This window comes from Diadema setosum, chromosome 17, assembly GCF_964275005.1.
Source record: "Diadema setosum chromosome 17, eeDiaSeto1, whole genome shotgun sequence".
In the NCBI taxonomy this organism is placed as follows: Eukaryota; Metazoa; Echinodermata; class Echinoidea; order Diadematoida; family Diadematidae; genus Diadema; species Diadema setosum.
Window position 1 is genome coordinate 21,429,589 of NC_092701.1, and position 21,070 is coordinate 21,450,658.

The 21,070-nt window shown below is 37.6% G+C and overlaps 1 protein-coding gene across 1 annotated transcript; it reads left to right on the top strand.

Moving 5' to 3' along the window:
- Nucleotides 1-861: 861 nt before the first annotated feature.
- On the top strand, nucleotides 862-20,733 carry LOC140240525 (A disintegrin and metalloproteinase with thrombospondin motifs 19-like). The gene is made up of 10 exons (XM_072320291.1): nucleotides 862-933; nucleotides 1,505-1,586; nucleotides 3,634-3,743; nucleotides 4,440-4,529; nucleotides 6,440-6,555; nucleotides 8,226-8,372; nucleotides 10,336-10,470; nucleotides 17,967-18,120; nucleotides 20,074-20,172; nucleotides 20,554-20,733. Exons 1-10 carry the CDS (start codon nucleotides 862-864, stop codon nucleotides 20,731-20,733), a joined length of 1,185 nt encoding a protein of 394 aa, XP_072176392.1.
- Nucleotides 20,734-21,070: the final 337 nt, after the last annotated feature.

Here is a 21,070-nt window from a genome sequence, read left to right on the forward strand (position 1 = left end):
TCTGTCGAGCAAAACACGCTATAGAGCTGCAGTGCTGTGCTGGTATCTTTTTGTCATGGATTGGCCAACAAGACCGACTTGTGTGCTGTGGGTGTCTGATTTTTCACTGTCGTCCATTTTTTAAGCTTTTGTACATTACGTCACCGACAATTCCTTCTTTCAATGATCGCACCCCTCTCCTTCTCATCTCAATTTCAGGTACCTTTAAACCTCATCGCATACTGACGCGGTCACTTCCACAAGACCTGTCTGCATCTTACATCTTGTTCGTGAAGGAGGATTTTGTTTCTGTTTTTGTTTGCCAGTCACATCAAAACATTGTTGCGCGAGACAGCAATATCGCTGCTTCTTGAGTGGAATCTGGTAGTGATGAGATTCAGCACGACCTGGTGAGGACATCATCAACTGGACGGGATTTGTCCCGTCTTCCCTTTGGCATCGGATCCGTCGACATGGTCGAGATGTCCATTATTATTATGACCCTAACACTTGCCCACTCGCCACGACCATTTCTACTCTATATAAGCGCCAGAACTTCGACCAAGATCTTTGCCCACGCAACGATCTAATTGCAAAGTTTTTCAAGGATATATTGTCGTGGGAGTAATCCCTATACAGGTTAGTTTAAAGACCTGAACCTTGCTATAAACTGAGCGGCATCCCTGTAATGCTGCGACGGATTTCCAGACGGTACGTCCTCCAAATAGAGAAGTGCGCAAATCGCGACGCGTCCGATGTCAGATCAGGGAGGTGAGAGGAAAAGAAAAACGAAAAGACGGATTAATGACGGATTTTTCATTGTAATAGTCCTCTATTCTGCGGACGGTTGTTTGCGACGGATGAGAAAAGTTTGTTGACACCATGAGACGTCTGCTGCCAACTGAAATCATTGTTCTGTTTCTCTCAATGCTAGCAATCCCCGAAGGAGAATTGGTAAGAAGCTTACACGCGTCCTCACATCAAAGACAGCGTCATATTATCATTGAGTTTTTTGAATGACAAAATGTGCGGCCCACTGTGATTAAAGATTCAGTTTCAGTTCTGATTCCTTAATCAATGCGAAAAATGAGGTTATGACTGAAAACTTGATGTCTCCTTGACCATGTTGATGTTCACAGAACAAACACTGAGGTGTAAATTTGAGTGGGATTACCGAAAATTTTAGAACACGGTCCTCTATACAGCTGAGTACCTCTCAGCGTAGTAACTAAGGAGAGTCGTAACCTTAAAAGTCTTGATGATGCTTGGGAAAGTGCTACTTGCTAACATCATGTCTCTAATTCAATGAAAATCAGCCACATTTTCTATTGCTTTTGGTAAGAATAGAAAGAAGAAGGAACATCAAGTCAGCATCTCGAATTACAAGGCAATTTTCATGTTTCAGCTTGACGCTGCTTTGAATGACGTACAAAAATAACTTGGAATTAGGGAAGTTAGGGAAAATCAGTCCTACAATATAAACAGTTGTCAAATCTTGACCGCATCTGCTTTATTTGATTTTCAGTATAACATATCCCTAAAGAAGGGGCAAGGGGAGCACACCAGACGGAAGCCAAGCCATCACGCAATTCCGCCACCAGTAGCAGGTGAGTTGCCGTCTCGGTGGCAGGTTAGTTACTTTGTGTCGTTTTGATGTTTTCGACTGTAATGCATGTCCGTCTGTCTGTCTCGCTGTCTCTCTCTTCCATTCCCTTGGTCTATCTGTCTTTATATGCTATGTATGTATAATGTTATATATATATATATATATATATATATATATATATATATATGAAGGGCTTGCTTCCAAAAGGCGCTAAATCCATTGAAAAATGATTTATTTGGCGCCTTTATATATACATATATATATATATATATATATATATATACATATGTATATATATATATATATATATATGTATATATATATATGTATATATATATATATATAATACATATATACATATACTCAGCAAAAAAAAAAAAAAGAAAGTAAACATTTTTTCAAGTTTATTTTTCCTATAGACTATTTTGGCTAATAATGGTGTTTGATATACCATATTAAAAGTAATTTAATTGGCTATCAACATAGTAGGTCATTCAAAAGGGAAACTTTACGCATGAGTGAACACATTCATTTTTCTCTTCCAAGGCACAAAAGTAAAAATTGAAAAAAATGGACAAGTTGTAAGCGTGCACTGCTCTTCCATATAACAATGATAACAAAAGACAAATTCAACACAATGTAACGCTCCAAAGATAAAGAAAGGCAAAAAAAAAATGGATGAAATTGAAGAATCTTTGTCAAATCCATAGTGAAAAGACATGAGAGAAAAAGTGATGATAACAAAGAAGGTTATATTTGAAATGTTATTCCAAATTAAGAAAAGTGGAAATAGTATTTGGTTCTTGAATCATTTTGTCTCATGCATTCTTAAATTTCCTAATTAAAAGGTGAAATGAAGAAATTCTGTCGATATTATCACCTTTGCGGCTTACTCCCTACATGCCCTATGTCATATGTCATTGAAAGTTTGAATTGATAGAAAATTCTCTTATGTTCCACCTTCAGTTTCCCCACTATTTTTGTTTTAGAATGTAAAGAGAAATGAGGGAACGGAAACTTATTTCTGCTATTTTATTCATGTCTCTCATTGCGTTAAATTGATCTTTTTGTTATCATTGCTATCTTGGAGGGCATTTGCAAATGAATTCCAATATGTCAATTTCTGCAATTTTTACCTTTTCTGCCTTGGAGGAAAAAAACGAATGTGTTCACTCAAGTCATGCGTATAAAGTTTCCCTTTGTATAAACCTGCCAGGTTAATAGCCCATTAAATAATCTTTAATATGGTACATGTATATGACACAATGATTTTTATCAAAATCTTCTACGAAAAATCTTAACTGGAAAAAGTTTTTACTTTCTTCTCTTTTTTTTTTCTCTTTTTTTTTTGCTGATATATATATATATACGTACGTGGTGCCTCATTGTGTGCATTATAGCATGTAGTGAAACTCCTTGACTTCAGACTCGTAGCAGAACACTCAGCCTTGACCACACAGGACCTAATAGCCAAATACAGAAGATGAGCTCTTTGCTGGGATGCAGGACATCACATCAATTCATACACGGTTTACATCCTGATGAAGGCTGCAAGTCTGATTTCTTTCACTATATATATATATATATATATATATATATATATATATATATATATATATCATTCGTTTTTTGTTTATTTGTTATCTATTTTCCTTTATCTATTTATATATTTATATATTTATTTATTCATGTTCGCAGCTAAGTAATGGTTGAGAATAATATAAGCTATACAGTTTATAAAAGGATCAATTACTTGGAATCTTCACCAAAAAGTTTTTGTTTCTCTATCACAATTTGATTATTGAACTTTTATTGATAAAATTTCATTCTCCTTCCTATAGTCTGGACAGCAACCTTCCAATTTCTGACGAAAGATAGACATATAGCCTGCTTTTGAGTCAAATTCATCCAGGGGTCTACCTTATAATAAAGAGAGAAAAAAAAACGGGGGAGTTTTTGCCATTACACATCCGTAACTTGGAGCGTTTAAATAACCCCAGCACATTTTCCTGTGATCACGCATATATGCCTCCATGCTGTCATTTTAGGTGAAGTCCTACCGCCGAAGTTTGTGGAACTGCTGATAATCGTACATTCCGACGTATGCCGTTACCATGGTAACGGCACGGCGGACTACATCACGAACGCCCTGAATCAGGCAAGAACTCACGTTTTTATAAAGCTAATGGTTATATCTCGAGTATATTATCCTGCAATGTAATACCATGCATAAGATCATGATTACTCCACATCTGTGACTTCGTAATGACGATGAACACATATCATTATATGCATAGACATTAATATCATATGCATATAAATTATTTTGTTCCAAACAAGTTTCAAGACACCATCTGGCAGACATTGTTCCGAAATGACACCAGATGAAGCCTCATAGCTGTACTGGAACACAATAACAAGCGCAAAAGAATGTCATATAAGATTATATTGATCCAAGACACAAAATTGTCTCACATGCATGGCATGCGATGTATTTTTGCTACTATTCGCAACTATCGGTTGCAATTAACTCCATAACATGGACCTGCTGCTATTAAGAAACATTACGATGAACCGCAATTCAAGAAATCAGGCACTGTCAGGCGCAAGGTGCGACCGACACTGGAGTTTGTTTCCTATACATGTATAGTTGTGTTCAGTTACCTTCCAAAACTTTTTGATGTCATATGTCCGATTTTGATGACTCTTCTGCCATAATATCTTCGTTCATCGGCAACGTATACAATGTTTCTTCCATTGTATCATTTCATCATGATTGCAATATTAAAAGAGCAATATCGAGCGCAAATTTTGTCCTTCTAAAAGATCCTTTTTTTTTTGTTTCAACCATCAGGCAGCGGGGTTGTGGAGCGACGTCAAGAACCTAGGGGTCAATATAACTCTCAGCGTGAAGAAACTGATAATTGTCCAGCGCGACCTGCATGTAGGAACAAAACTTCTAATTGTCTTCGATTAGTACTGTACTGCATTGTTAGATATACCACGACACTGTTAAACGCTATACTGTAAAATAGCTTCTCCTAATAAAAGTTAGTCTGATAAGAAAGAGTAAAATATTACGAAGTCAACGGTAAAAGTTTGACTGAAATCGGATGTAAAATAAATAAGTTATGACATTTTGAAGTTTCGCTAATTTATCAAGAAACCGTTCTTGAACGGTCAATATGAATATGGCAAATTGATTACGTCATCCCCTCACAACTTGCCATTATAGTTTGTATAGGCCCTACATAAAATTTTGAAATTTCCCGTTTTTTCATTCAAACGCAATTATGCCCGAGGCTCAAATCCTGGTATATCTAACCGATCATTATTCTGAAGTTATTCACCCATGAATAACATCATGTATCAGACTTTCTGATTTTTTAAGCAATTTTTTTTCTTTCTTTTTTTTTGTACAACGATCAATGGAAAATTGTGAGGTTATGACATGGTTAGCTCACCGAGCTCATTTGCATATTCATATCCACTGTACAAGAGCTGTTTTCCAGAAATTAGCAAAACTTCAAAATGTCATAACTTCCTTATTTTCTATCCAATTTCACTCAAATTTTTACTGTTGAACTCGTAATATTTTACTCTTTTTATCACACTATCTTATATCTTTAACTATCGACGTTTTACGAAGCATAGATATAATACCATTGGTAATGACAATGATGAAAAGAAACGGATTTCATAAGAGAGTTGTGTAAAGTTCTACGATATGCAGACTATTTTCCATCTGTGTTGACTGTTAGAGAGCGCTGTATCTATACATTGATTTTTACAATTTTGAATGGTCTAAAATCATTTGATCAGCGTGAAACATGCAAGGAGAAAAGTAAGAAAGATTACTAAAAGACCGGAGATTCAGTGTAATTTGGTGTAAATAGTCCGACAAGGATTATTGTACTGACATTATCTTAAAACAAAGTTTAGGTACCTGCAGATCTGTGTCTTCTTTCTCTCAGTGGAATTTCTTGAAGATGGCTCGTGTTTTCACAAACATTGCAAAATTCTGTACCTGCTATACATGTTGAAAAAACACATCTTGGTAACCAGCAACGTTTTGGAAACAACGAAATTTCATCTCTACATTCAATGTTTGTGGCGTGAATAAAATTTAGTATTACCTCAATAAAAAAATAAAAAAACAAACTTAGAGCATGTTTTTCGTTTGCATACCCACCAAGTAAATTTAATATCGTCTTGTGTATCAAGTTCAAGTTCGAATCAAGTTTAAGTTGAGGTTTATTTTCCTCAATTTCAACATAATCAATGACACATTATTATTATACAGCGCACAATGTAAAAGAAATGTCAACATAAGTAATCCAAAAAGCAAGGTGCACTGTACTTTAGAAAGCAATTCAAGAAGTGAAACAATTCAGTGACAAATAATTTGGGGAATGTAGATGGGTGACCAACTAAAAGGTGAAGCTTGAAGATTGTTGATCGGAATAGTTATATAGGCCCTATCATACTAGAGAAAAAGTCTTGCTCACCAAATCCAATATATATTCATATCAATTAATCAACTGAATAAATGAAACATAGATAATAATTTCCCATATTGCCTATGGGTTGGTAGAACTAAAAAGCATCAGCCGTAACTGCGATGGGGCTTATGTGGGGAACGTATTTATCATTATTATTATTATTATTATTATTATTATTATTATTATTATTATTATCATCATTATTATTATCATTGTTATTGTTATTATTACATGTATCATTATTATTATTATTATTATTATCATCATCATCATTACTATCATAACTATTTTCGTTCTCATTATACTATTATTCTTATCATGATCATGATCGTCATCGTCATCATGTCTTCAGGGTGAACTGCCGAATACTTCTAATGCAGTTATGGCTCTCCGAAAGTTTTGTTCCTGGCAGAAACTGTTTAAGGTTTCCAGCGATCTCAGTTACGATGCAGCCATACTAGTCACAAGGTATACTTATTTATATTATATATATATATATATATATATATATATATATATATATATATATATATATATATATATATATATATATTGTTTGACTGATGTTCGTTATTCCGAAGGTTAGTTAAAGGGATTGAATAGTTTTGGTTTGAGTTTCTAACATTTTTGGTGAGATAATGAGAAATCCCTTATTAAATATGAAAGAGCATGCAATTCTGTGAGGAATTCAACGTTTATTTGATGAAAATTAGTTTTGAAATGGCTGCGATATCCAAAAAAAAAGAGCGATTCTAATAAAGTATGGGACCCACACTTTATTACATCGCTTTGTTTTATTTTGTTTTTGGATGTTTCAGTCATTCCAAACCCGATATTCATCAAATAAACTTTGAATTCCTCTTAGAATGGTATGCTCTGTATACTGTATCATATCTTTCTTGGTATCTCGCAAAAAGTTTAAAGCCCAATTCTCATCTCCACCAATACTGTACCATCCCTTTAATCCCAAATTGAAATAAGGTTCGTTTTTCTGAAAGTTTCTCGCTTCGTAACACACACTTAGTTGCTCGTTGATCCGAAAATAAAGTAGGATTCCTTAATTCATCAATTCCGTGGCGTTATTCTGAAGGTTGATTATGTTGGTCCGAAAATGAATAAGATTCTTCATTCCCTGGGTTATTCCGAAGGTCAGTTAACCCCAAATGTGAAAAGGTTCTATAGTTCGACGGTTCGTTAATGCGAAATCAAAATAGGGTTCGTTAGTCCGAAAGAAAAAAAAAAAACAGCTTATACAAGAGACAGCGGGGAGGGGTTACCTTCTCGGTTAACGAGACCTTTTCCACGATTATATAGATGGATCGAAGCTTATTTATAGTCATCTCTTGTCCTCATGCCGTCGGACCAAACTTAGACTCCTCTTTTTCCTTCACTGTGTTCTTTTTTTTTTTTCTCTCTCTCTCTCTCTCTTTCTCTTTAACAAGAGAGGTTACTAAACTTGTGTTGTTTGTCGGTCTGTTTGTTTGTTTGTTAGTTTGTTTGTTTGTTTGTTTGTTTGTACAGGTCTGTATGTGTTGTGCACTTTTTTATATTATATCTAGCAACTTGCTTTCTTGATGTTAATTTAGTCTTTTTGTCCACGAGGAGAATGCAAAATACAAGCTTAGCTTTTCAGCATGTTTCCTCCATTTTCTGCAACTTTGATTTTAATTCAATTGCAATTGTTTTTGTGATGCGTAGTATTGTTAACTTCACGTATTTTTCTTCGTTACTACATTGTATTGATAATGTGTTATTTTGTGTATGAAAATGTTTTGCATTGTTGGAAATGACTAAACGAAATGTAATGAAATGAAATGACTTTATTTATACGGTCTGCACGAAATTTGAAATGAAACGTGAAAATTGTAACGCGACTGTTTCCATGCATGCAGTTTTTTAATCATCTGTCTCTGTCAGTTTCTGTCTATTCTTGTTTCTATCTGTCTTTTAAATCATTTCTGTTTAATCATCGATCAGAAGATCTTTTTGTAAACACACGATACCAGTGGCAGGACTTCGTCGTATTCTACCGTCTCTATATACAGCTCCACCACGTCAAAAATGTTTTGCGCAAAGATCTGCGCAAGAAAATGAATCGTGTTTGCATTTTCTTGTCCCCATTTGTCTTTCTTGCCAAGGAGGGACATCCATATCGATGATAATTACAACGCCACTGGTCTGGCGTACATGTTCGGTGGATGCGACCCGGACTACGGCTGTGCTATCGTGGAGGACACGAGTAACATGGGGACAGCTATCACGCTGACACATGAAATCGGACACATGTAAGTTGGATCAAATTCTCTCGAATAAATTTGGACCGATTCTGTCTGAATATGGCCTGAATCGGATGGATTCGGTGCATTCGGAACCTATTTGTCTCTGATTCGGGGAGCTCCCCGAATCAGAGACAAATACGGGTTCCGACTGGGTCCCGATCAGAGCAGAATCTCTAATCTGGCTTTATTCGTGAGGCTACTCGAGTCATTCTGGCCTCTCATTCGATCTATTCGGGTGCTATATTCGGCCGTATTCTGGCCTATTCGGCTCACTTGCCTGTATTCTGCTCTGTATTCGGGTAACGATTCGGATGGATTCGGGCAGTTATTCGGGGCATTCTGGGCAGCTTCGGCTCTATTCGTGATATTCGGGTGTATTTGGCTAGATGATTCGGGCCGTTACTCCCCTATTGATACGAATAAGCCCGATTCTGCCCAGAATGCCCCAAATGCCTACCGAATAAAAATGTACAACCGATTTCCATCCGAATACATCTCGAATTTGGCCCGAGTGAAATTTGTCGGGGCCACATATATGAGTAGTTTTGAGGGTATTCGGCTGGTTTTGAACATTTCAAAACGAGCCGAATCCCTCCACGAATGTTCCAGAATCCCTATCGAACTTTCGCCCATTCTGGGAAGGGGAACAGAATGCTCCCGAATTCATCCGAATACGTGTATTCGGGTGGATTCGCAGCTGATTCGGCTCCGGTGTAACCGAGGCTTTAAGCGAACAGACAGTCGGTTAACAGAAATATATTTTATTATTTCATTGAATGCATATTCATCTATATATTTGCATTATATGTAGGCCCTATATATAATTGTATATCATGCATACATATCATATACATTTGAATATACATAGAGAGAGAGAGAGAGAGAGAGCAGATGACACCAAAAAAAAAAAAATAGAGATGGAGTGTTAGAGTAATGGTGGATCAAAAATGGACTGATTGAATTGAAAAATATTCATACAGGTGATGTTGGAGAAAGAAAAACAAGATGCCCTTCACATGGAAAGCGCAAACCGTGCGACAATCATAGCAGAATTCAACAAACGTAAGAATGATGATAATAATAATAATAACAACAATAATAATACATGATAATGATAACAGATAATAATCATAATCATAATCATAATAATATGGTCTTCTAAGAAGACCATATTCTTCTGTACCCAGAGTAGCCTCTTCAGTGTGTTGAGTCGAAGCAAGGGAATAAGAAAATTATGAAGTTTTAAATTTCTACGTTTCCACGAACAACAATATCGGTAGCAGCCACATCGGTATAGCAGCATTTGCGCATATCAAACTGACAATCTGTAGCGTAATGTCTTCAACTTGGTGATATTCTAATAGATCCATTCCAACATAATATTGCGTGGAATAAACATTTATGTAATTGGTTGACATTAAACAGCTTGCCTTGTGGGGTGCTGTTGCATAGTGGATAAGACTCCCGACTCCCAATCGGAGGGCCCAAGTTCGATTCCCGCCCAGTGCTAATGTCCTTAGATGTTTTTACCCGTATCAGGGCAATTACCCCCGGCTAAATACTGTTAAGTGATAAGGTTAGAGTAACGATTAGGGTTAGGGTTAGGTTTGGGGTTAGGAGTTTGGGTTAGGGTTATGATTAGGTTCAAGATTAGGATTAGGATAAGAGCCACGGGAAGGGTCTGGGGTAATTACCCAGGGGGGTAATTGCCCTAGACCCGTTTTTACCCACTATGTCCTTCTCGACCAAAGTAAAATGGGTACCTGGCAAGGCTAGGGTAATAATAGCAGGGCTCTCTGGTAGAGCATTGACAACACTGAAGAGGCTACCCTGCATAAAGAAGACATTATTATTATTATTTTCATTATTATTATTATTATTACTATTACTACTACTACTATTATTATTATCATCATTATCATCATCATCGTCATCATCATCTTCTTCATTACTATTGCTACACTTGCAGACTAGGTGTGCATCATGATGGGGATTTCAACGGCTGTCCCGACAAACTCAACATCATGAGCGGATTCATAGTAAGTGGGGCTGCTGCGGTTCGCTGGTCCACCTGTAGCACCCAGTCCCTCTTGGAATTTCTAAGGTGAGTGAGCAGCGAAATCGACCAAGACGAGAATTCCACAAAATTACGAAAATAATAATAATGACAATAATTATAATAATGATAATAATAATGAAATAAAAACTAGAATGAAACAAAACACCTCAAGAAACTCTGGTCCTGAATCAACCTTCAATTATTCATTTACACATACCATTAATCTTATGCTCATAACCAATTTCTCTGCAGATTTCTGTTCAATTATTTAAACAAAGTAAGACCTGTAAAACAGCTTGTACTGTAGCTGATAGCAAGTCTTTTTACAGTGGTTAAATAAATACACTCAACTCAACTCAACTCAACTCAACTCGACCCGACCTCTAACTTGCGTCAAGCCACTGTATAAGCATAGGCCTAAGTTACACATAATGCACGTATAGCTCAGCTGATCAGAAAAGAGACTGAAATTGTTTTACGTAAAATAAAACAGAGAGTTTAAAAAAAACAACAACTCAAATTTTGTTCAAAACGAAAAGCTAAACTCTGTGTCATCTCATGTTGAATCACTCCTACGAAAAAAAAAAAAAAATCACCTTGCATTAACTTCGTAAGCCAACGTGGAATATGAATAAATTTCAATATTTTGAATTTTTAAATATGTGGAATATGAATAAATTTCATTTCATTTCATTTCATTTCATTTCATTTCATTTCATTTCATTTCATTTCCAACGTAGCCCGGTCACAAGTTTTGATTTGAACAATATGAAATGCTGGCTGAAAAAAAAAAAGTGCCTAATGACTAGGGCATTTGCATATAACTTACTTTGATTGTCATTGCGACCATTGAATATAATCCATCTACTTAAGTATGTTTCATACACATCGTAAAACTCACTGTGATAGAACGGTCTGATATGACGAAATATTGGATCCCGTGAGATTTTTTTTTTTTTTTGCCAAAATTGATTTCATTAGCTAACTCGGTCAATTTGGGGTGCTGAATCCAAAAACCTTTGGTTCCATTTTTTTCGACCACGTCTTCAGCCGCCATTTTTAATTTCAAAATGGCCGCCATAGCAAACTGTATTTTGACCTAGTTCTCATAATGTGAGCACCATAGAAGGTTCAAATTTGATGCAAAAAGCATGTTTATGATGTCAGACATTCTAATACACCATTTCCTGATATTGTAGATTGTTTTAATGCTTAAGGGCTGCCATCTTGAAATTCAAAATGGCCGCCATAGCTAAAAGTATTTTTACCTGTATCTCAGGTTGTAAGCATTATGGACAGTATAAATTTGGGGCAAAAACCATGCTTATGATGTCAGACATGCTAATATATACATTTTTTGTTTTAAATGATGGATCATTTTGGTTGGCGGCCATCTTTAAATTCAAAATGGTCACCATAGCAAATGTAATTGGGCCTATATGTCATATCGTATACTGCAGGTACATTGTGTAAGGTTCTAACTTGGGGCAAAGAGCATGTGTATGCTATCAGACTTTCTGAAACATTTTTTTCTGAAATGATGGTCCATTTTGATATTATATAGGTGGTCATCTTGAAATTCAAAATGGCCGCCATACCAGAATGTATATTTTGACCCATATTTCATGTTGTAAACAATACAGAAAGTTCCCATTTCGAGCATAAACCGGGCTCATGATGTTGAACATTCAGATGCACTTTGATCCCCTCCCTAAAATTGCAGATCACATTTGGGGCTGTCATTTTATCATTCAAAATGGCTGCTTTTCAGCTAATATCTGTGGTTACAAGCAACTTTTAGGCATATCAATATTTATGGTGGTGTACATTGTACATTCTTTTACAAACACACACACACGCATATACATTCTGTAATAATGGATTATTTGCATTGGCTGCCACTCTTGAAATTCAAGATGGATTTCGACCCATATTTGGTGCTGTAAGATCTTTACCCTGCAAAATCAAGCATGCTGGAGCACTTTCATGTAGGACCTATGTGTAAGTCAATCACTTCAATAAATAGTATTATTATTGCATAGACGGGACTGCTTCCTGTAGGTACACTGTCATGTTGAAATGCAAAATGGCTGCCATGGGAAATATTCTTTTAAGAGCATTGCATTCGGATAAAACTTGTGAAAGGGAAATCATGTGATTCTGGTGTCAAAGCCAATGACTTTCAAAAGTACCTCAATAACTGTGTCTGAGTGACTACAAAATGCCCCCATTTAGACGATTTTGTTGTAGAGTTTAAGTAAACAATATTAGCCGGGTACTAAAAAATTCATCGGAAATTTACTTAGTTAATGTCTTATAGGCTTATTCCCTGCATGTGTTTTTGAAGTCACAGCACTTGTTTAGGGCTGTACACAGGAAAGATTTGGTTCTAAATTCTTCCAGAAGCAATGACTTTTGCATTTCTTGCCATATGAACATGATCATGAATTCTGTGTCTACCGTTGGTGTTGGAAGCTCAAAGCATTTAATTGCACAGTTTATGTATATCCGCTGGAAATAACTACAATGTACCATATTATATTCCCCTGTTAAGTAGAGGCACAAATTAGGTTGTGAAGGTTTACGAGGTTTGTTCTCTGGATGTGTTGTATCAAGATTCTACGGCCCGAATTCACGAAGGTGGTACAAATGAAACCATGGTCTAAACCATTGACAAAAACCGTGGAGCGCCAAGTGTCGCATGGAACATTTCGTTACAAAATCAGTCATTTCGTCGGTGAAATGATTATTTTGTAACGAAATGACAACATTTTGTAACTGAATGAACATTTCGTCCACGAAATGATAATTTCATTATCGAAACGGTCATTTTGTCGACGAAAATGACCAATCTGGTAACGAAATACTCCGTGCAACACTTGGCGCTCCATGGTTTTTGTCCATGGTTTAAACCATGGTTTAATTTGTACCACCTTCGTGAATTTGGGCATAATTATACGAGAGCAAAGCGGGAGATTGTCCAGGTTGAAGTCATCTACGCCCAACTTCTGGAAGGCATGGACTGTGTCATTGCACATTCTGCATGATTGAAGTCTTAGAGAATTCTTGATCCATCCAGTGGCGTATCGGGGGGGGGGGGCAAGGGGGGCACGTGCCCCGGGCGCCACTCCTTGGGGGCGCAAAAAAAAAAACGGAAAAAAAAACGAAGAAGAAGAAAAAAAGGAAGAAGAAGAAGAAAAAAAAGAAAAGGAGAAGAAGAAAGGAAAAAAACAACAAACAACTCGCCCGGAAGGGGGGAGGGAGAATGGTGGGGGGGGGGGGGGGCAGAAAACCAAATCAAACAAGACAAAAACTAAACATCATGATGACGCGGACAAAATGACAATGTTTATTGTGTTCACACAAAAATTCCATGTTCTGTGAGCTGAAATACAAAAATTTTCGGCTCGCTCGCTGCGCTCGCTCGCCAAAATTTATATAAAAAAGAAGGAATAAAACGTGATGATGACAAAATGACAGTGTCTATTGTGTTCACACATGTAATTTTATATTTAGAAGGCAAAATGTTTCACGGAGCAGCGGCTGCAATTTCTTTCGTTCTGAAGCGATCGCCAATTGGATCAAAAGAAGGCGCCAACGGTTTCGAACATACGGGGGGGGGGGCGCAAAAAAAAAAACCCGAATCAAACAAGATAATAACAAAACGTAATGATGACGCGGAAATATACAAATTTCGGCTCACTCGCTCGTACTAATTTAGATTATTTTTTCAAGTCCTCGGTTTGTTGGTATAAATCGTTATCTATAAGGCCGTCACTATTATCTTGATTAGAATTGTAAGATTTAATAAGCAAAAAATGACAAGAGTTTCATGATTTTTAAGCTGAAATACAAAATTTTTCGGCTCGCTCGCTGCGCTCGCTCGCCAAAATTTGTACAAAAAAAAGAGAAGAAGATAAGAACGAAACGTGACGGTGACGCGGACAAAATGACAATGTCTATTGTGTTCACTCATGTCATTTTATATTGAGCAGGAAAAATGTTACACGGAGCAGCGTCTGCAATTTCATTCGTTCTGAAGCGATCGCCGATTTTATCAAAAGAGGACGCCAACGGTTTCTAACATACGGGGGAGGGGGGCGCAAAAAAAAAAATCAAAAAAGATAAGAAAAAAAATGTAATGATGACGCAGAAATATACAAATTTCGGCTCACTCGCTCGTACTAATTTAGAGCATTTTTTTCAAGTCCTCACTTTGTTGGTATAAATCGTTATCTATAAGGTCGTCACTATAATTGTGAGATTTAATAAGCAAAAAATGACAAGAATTCCATGTTTTGTAAGCTGAAATACAAAAATTTTCGGCTCGCTCGCTGCGCTCGCTCGCCAAAATTTATATTAAAAAAGATAAGAACAATACGTGATGATGACGAGGACATATACAAATTTCAGCTCACTCGCGCGTACTAATGTAGAGTATTTTTTAAAGTCCTCAGTTTTTTGGTATAAATCGTTATCTATAAGGCCGTCACTATATCTTGTTTAGAATTGTAAGATTTGGTAAGCAAAAAATGACAAGAGTTCCATGTTTTGTAAGCTTAAATACAAAAATTTTCGGCTCGCTCGCTGCGCTCGCTCGCCAAAATCTATCAAAATTCATTACATTTAAATCACCCTCAAAAGATCCCTTTTAAGTGCTTGAAAAAGCATCATGTGGACCCTGTTTAAAGTCCCTACCGGGATGGGGTTGGGGTTGAACACTTTTTCAGAAATTAGGGACGCAATTTTCGTGCTTGCCCCGGCGCCGTTTTCCCTAGATACGCCACTGGATCCATCTGCTCTTTGAGACATCCTCAAATTTTCAACTTCGGCCTGCTCCGTGAAAGACATGACCAACAGACCTTTGTTTTTCGCAACAATTTGCCCAACGTGATCTCTCAACAATGTCAATTGTACTTTATCATCTAATTTTCCAGTGATGGAGCAGACAACATGCGATGCAGTATTAAAAGTAAAGCAAAGATCCTTTAGGAGAAAGAAAATGTCAGTGTCTTTATGTAATAATCATCAATATCTCTGAAATTCCATGTTGCTCTTGAAGTAGCATCTAATACATGCAATGGAATGAGCATAGTGTATCTGCTTCCTCGTTGTGACAGGTGACAGCTCCCATGGCATCTTTGATGAACCCTTTGTTTCTTTTTTTTTCCGTTCTGTGTCAGATGGAATTGACTGATCAGTATTTCAACTTTCAGGCTGGTTATTTGGCTCAGTTTTGTGGGTTTCTAGGGCATAGGTATGAAAAATGGACCTTCGTTAGTGAGAATTAGGAGAAGGCCATAAAATTGTGAGATGAAGAGTGATTGTGGAATTACTTAGAACAGTAAAACTTATAACTTCCGATAATTGTATCGTCCAGTAATGAGTGGATAATGCCAGGTCTGTTGACTGTTGACTGTTGTACCGGTAGAAGTGTCATAAGAAGGTAGTGGTCACCTTAAGCTTAATGACTGTTGATCCAATCTTACACGGTGTATTTCAATTGCATGAGATGTGGTTAATGTATGGCCTTTCTCATATTATCCCAGACAGATTTTTTTTTATTCTTTCAGATACAAATTCTTAGTACAGAACATGACAACTTCCCTTCTCATCTCTTTCTAGAATATCCTCCTTGAATGTTTCCGATACCTGATTGCCAAACACCACATACATCACTTTAAATGCAGTGACAATTTTTGAGATTACCCTCGTGTGATGGTGTTCTAAATTGTTGAGGAATTCTGATGCATCCAAAGTGCCACAGAACTGAGCTATGATTATTGCTCCTTTGTAGCTTTAGTATCATTGGCGGTACATCTTGGAAGTCTTGATTATTGAGGATGACCCACACAAGGGCAATCAGGAAAAGCCTACTATTCCTTATTCATTCTGTGTTATTCCAGAAATACATCCAGCAATTATGAGCTCCCTGATGAGTTTTTTTTTTCATTTTGTGGTCAACAAACAAGCTTGTGAATGGGATACCTGGTAGGGTGACCATAACATTTCTTGCCATTGCGAGACTTTTCCTTGTTTGTCTTCATTCTCTCGAGTCAGCATCAAGTTTTTAAAGATGACCTTTAATCGTATCAATGCTTGCTTTTGTACAAATATTGATAACTGGGATTACACATAACTATTAACGAGGTTCCACGACACCAAATAATGTTTTGTCTGAGAGGCAAAAACAAATTACGTGTATGCGAACCACATACCCACTTTGCTATTATTGGACGTGGGATGTAACGCTCACACCCTTGCCCACATTTATGGGAAGTGGTAAGGGACCCCTCCCCTCCCCCCCCCCCCCCCAATCCAGTTTTTGCCCCTCAGGATGGCTTGATGATGTCATTGGAACCTCGTCCTTACAGTCTGAATTTATGGCGGCCATTTTGAACCAAGAAATGGCTGTCGTTCTGCGTGACCTGAAAATGAATTCGGTCTAACTAGGACAATTTTGGCAAATTCATCTAAGGCGCTTACCACATTATATGTTTTCCTATGGCTACCATCTTGAATTTCAAGATGATGGCCTATCTAATGATCCACAGTAGGAAACAGCTGTACTGGAATGTTGGACACCACAAGAATGTGCATTACTGAAAATAATAATTTGATGCTCCTACAATAATTGCAAGATGAGATATGGGCAAAAACGCTATGGCGGCCATTTTGAATTTCAAGATGGCAGCCTATAAATTGTATCAAAACAATCCGTAATATCGGAAAATGATATATCAGAGTGTATGACATCACAACCATGCATTTTGCACCAAATTTGAAGCTTCTACAATGCTCACTGTATGAGATATGGTTCAAAATACTGTTTGCTATGGCGGCCATTTTGAAATTCAAAATGGCGGCTGAAGACGTGGTCAGAAAAAATGGAACCAAAGTTTTTAGGATTCAGCACCCCCAAATTGACAAAGTTAGCAAATAAAATCAATGTTGGCACAAAAATCTCACGGGATTACATAGTAGCCTCTACTATGATCTCGATGGGGAAGTTGGTTTATGCCCCAGTCACATATAAACACGGACGCTCAAGGATCTACACGGTGATCCGGGGACGTCCGGGGAGATCCGGGATTTTGGTATGACTGTACACACGGTATCAACACGGCAGCTACACGGATAAGGCCGGAAGAGCGCGGCGTCTACACGGACAAACACGGCATCTACACGGATCAACACGGCAGCTACACGGCAGCCACACGGACCACCCTGGATTGCTCTGCCAACACGGCAATCCCCGGATGACGCCGGATGTTTTTGACCTCCAAAAGTTGCCGTGTTGGCCTCCCGGCGTCAACACGGATCTCTCCCCGGATCAGATCCGGGGTGGTCCGTGGTGATCCGGGATGTCTATGTGACTGGGGCATTAACTTCATGATGTCATTTAGCCATTCACATACGATTCTCGTTTTTGTTTTTATCCTTCTTCTTCTCCTCCTCCTCCCCCTCCACCTCCTTCTTCTTCTTCTTCTTCTTCTCTTCTTCTTCTTCTTCTTCTTCTTCTTCTTCTTCTTTTTGGATAGAATGGAGCGATCTCGCTGTCTCTCCGAGCCACCGTCGACGGACTCCATGCGGCTAGACCCGGCCGCCATGCCAGGAGACCGTTATGATGGGGACAGCCAATGTCGTGTGGCTTTCGGCGCAGGGGCCAGGACATGCCCAGCAACACGTAAATCGGTTGGTCAACAAGTCCCAGAAACCGTTGTTTTGTTTTGTTTTTTCAATGTGGCTTTATGCTTTACCTTTTACTTATGGGCCTACTTCAATATTCACTGTTATTGCTTCATTTTTTAAAAAAAAAATGCTTTTGGTAAATTCGGTCGCAAAAACATACTCTCGAATATACAAATCATACTCTGACTAATTTAGAGTTTCGGGTTAAATCTGTAGGCATTGGTGCCTCCAAAGGTACTACAATGTATTCACTGAGGGGCGCAACCCCGAAGTGAATAGTATTGCATTGTATTTTGGAGTTACCTTCGCCCACAGTTTAACCAGACACTCTCAAGACAGAGTGCATTTGTATACTTTGTACTATATATCCAAGAGTATTAGATTTTGTCCCTGGTGAAAAGAATACTTTCATGATTACGTAAATAGTGACTTTCTCTATGTTTAAAGTTATTCTGTAAAGTGAAAAAGAAATTTTAAAAAGGTTTTTTTTTTATATAAAAAGGGTTACCTATTTTAAATTCCGATTTCGACGGAGAATAGAGGGTGTATTGATCATTTTCAGGAGAATTTGATTTTGTCCCTTGTAAAAAGATACTTTCATTGTTACTTAAGTAGTGACTTTCTCTACTAAGAAAAGGCGGTTACGAAAGCTTTCTGTAAAGTCGTAAGTTAAAGAAGTTTGAAAGAAGAAGTTTCTTGGGTTTTTCTGAGATCAATCAAGCAGTCAATTTTCTATTCTCTGTGTTACAAAACATTTGGCGATTAAAACGATTCTTATAGCGCCTTATTTTGTATTATTCGTAATCGCCTTGTGTTCTCAATGCCCTTTATCCAGACAGTACAGCAATTATCTAGAGACTTTGGATTAAAGTTTGGGATAAATAATACGGAGAGCTGTTGGTTTGTCAGTGACGCCCACAACAGTACCCCTTCTTAATATTTATAGGTGAAGGGTCTGTATAGCCCGGAATTCTTACGACACTTCATATTGCTGAGGCAAAGGTGCATGTACTTTTTTGGGAAAAAACCTTTTTTTCTTTTTTCTTTTTTCAGGGCCGCTTCCACAATGACACCTTCCACACTATTATACAGTGACTTTACCGGTGGTATATTGATGGAGTTAAAGAAAACCCAAACGCAAAGAGAAATGTGGATTGAATGAAAGCAGTAACATCAGTAGACCTTATCAGTGAAAGTTTGAGGAAAATTGGGCAATCGATGCAAAAGTTATGATTTCTTAACGTTCTGGTGTTGGAACCATTGGATTGGATACGGAGACTACTTGAGTTTATGACACCATTGTGTGGACAACAATATAGATAAAGTATAAAGAAAATTCAACATGCTTAATCACTTTTCTAGAGTAAGGAAAGAGCACTTGACTAACCGCTTTCAGAAAGCAGGGGGAATAATTACTACACCTTTAACATAATATGTCAGTATCAAGTTGATGGAATGTATATTTTCATGAAAAAAAAAATGTGGAATTCTCTTTATATTTTCTTTGTTGTTGTCCACACATGACGTCATGAACTCTAGTAGTCTCCTTATCCAGTGATTACAACACCAACATTCTGAAAATCAGTAACTTTTGCATCGATTGTCCGATTTCCCTCAAACTTTCACTGATGTGTTCTACTAATGTTGCTGCTTTCACTAAATCCACACTGCTCTTTGGGTTTGGTTTCCGTGTGCTGGAAGCATATACATGTAATAATGCTTGCTTGGTATTTATAAATATCCAATGTACCACCTTAATTAATCTCGCGAAGCTAGCAACTCGCGTGAGACTATCAGACAATTTGTTCACGGAGGAAGCTATGGTATTAGCTATGGAAACAATGAAAAAAAAAAAAAAAAAAAAACGTAAATGTCCACTCCATAAAGGGATGTCACACGCACGGAATACGATGAAAATGTGGGCCAAAATTCGCATTTTTCCCCTTATATTTGCAGTTGTCTTGTCAGCAATTGAAATGTATGCTACCGACGCGGGGAGAGTGCTTTTCCACTGATCGGCCTCCGCTGGACGGAACAATGTGTGCAATAAACAAGGTATTTTCCAAATTAAAGAAGTCCGCTTTTCCAGGTTGCTTTCCTATGCCCAATTCCAAATTAATCCAGTCCCATGCATTAAAATTGTTTATTTCTAAATAAGTCATTTTCTTCCAATGTAAGATGACCTTAAAATGCTAAATAAGAACAGAACTCATTTGCAGCTTTTCAAAACCTGGATCGCGGAAATCAGAACATCGAGTATGTTGTCAGAAACAAATAATAATCACGTAAGGACTGGGAGATCTAAACCAGAAGGTTACTTAATCAAAACCGAAAAGGAGGCAAAACTATGTTAAAATTGTCACGAGTGTGGATACACGTTACGAAAATATAAAAACTTTAGTTTTCTCCCTTATTTGTTTGTTTATTTGATCGTAGTGGTGCTACCGCGGACGCTGTGTGCCGCGGCCGACAAATCCTCGCAGAGAGAATTTCAAGACAACCTTCACCGAAATCACAAGCTTGAAACTAATAGCTGATACACCTGCTACCCAGACCACTGCTTCCACTCCACGGGAAAACTCTCGAACCTGGATAAAGAGGGACCGGGGAGACTGATGAGTCTGCTGTAGACAGCAAGACAACAGCGCGTGTGAACTTATTAACCTGGTTTACCAGGTTCCCATGGACAAGAGTACAAGTGCATTCGTGGCCTATATTCACGTTTATTCGTGTTATGCTACCCAGAAAAATGGCTTTTGAGAGAAAGATATAGAGGTTTTTTTTTTCTTTCAATATCAGTTTTCTTTCTGTATGAAAACTGCGTGTATCACAGTATTAACACAAGCGGCACAGGATTGCCAACCTGTCCGTTCTCTGTCAACGTGAAAAAAAAAAAAAAATAAATAAAAAATTGTTTCGGGGCATTGGAGGCTCTCGGAGAATTGCGGGAGGA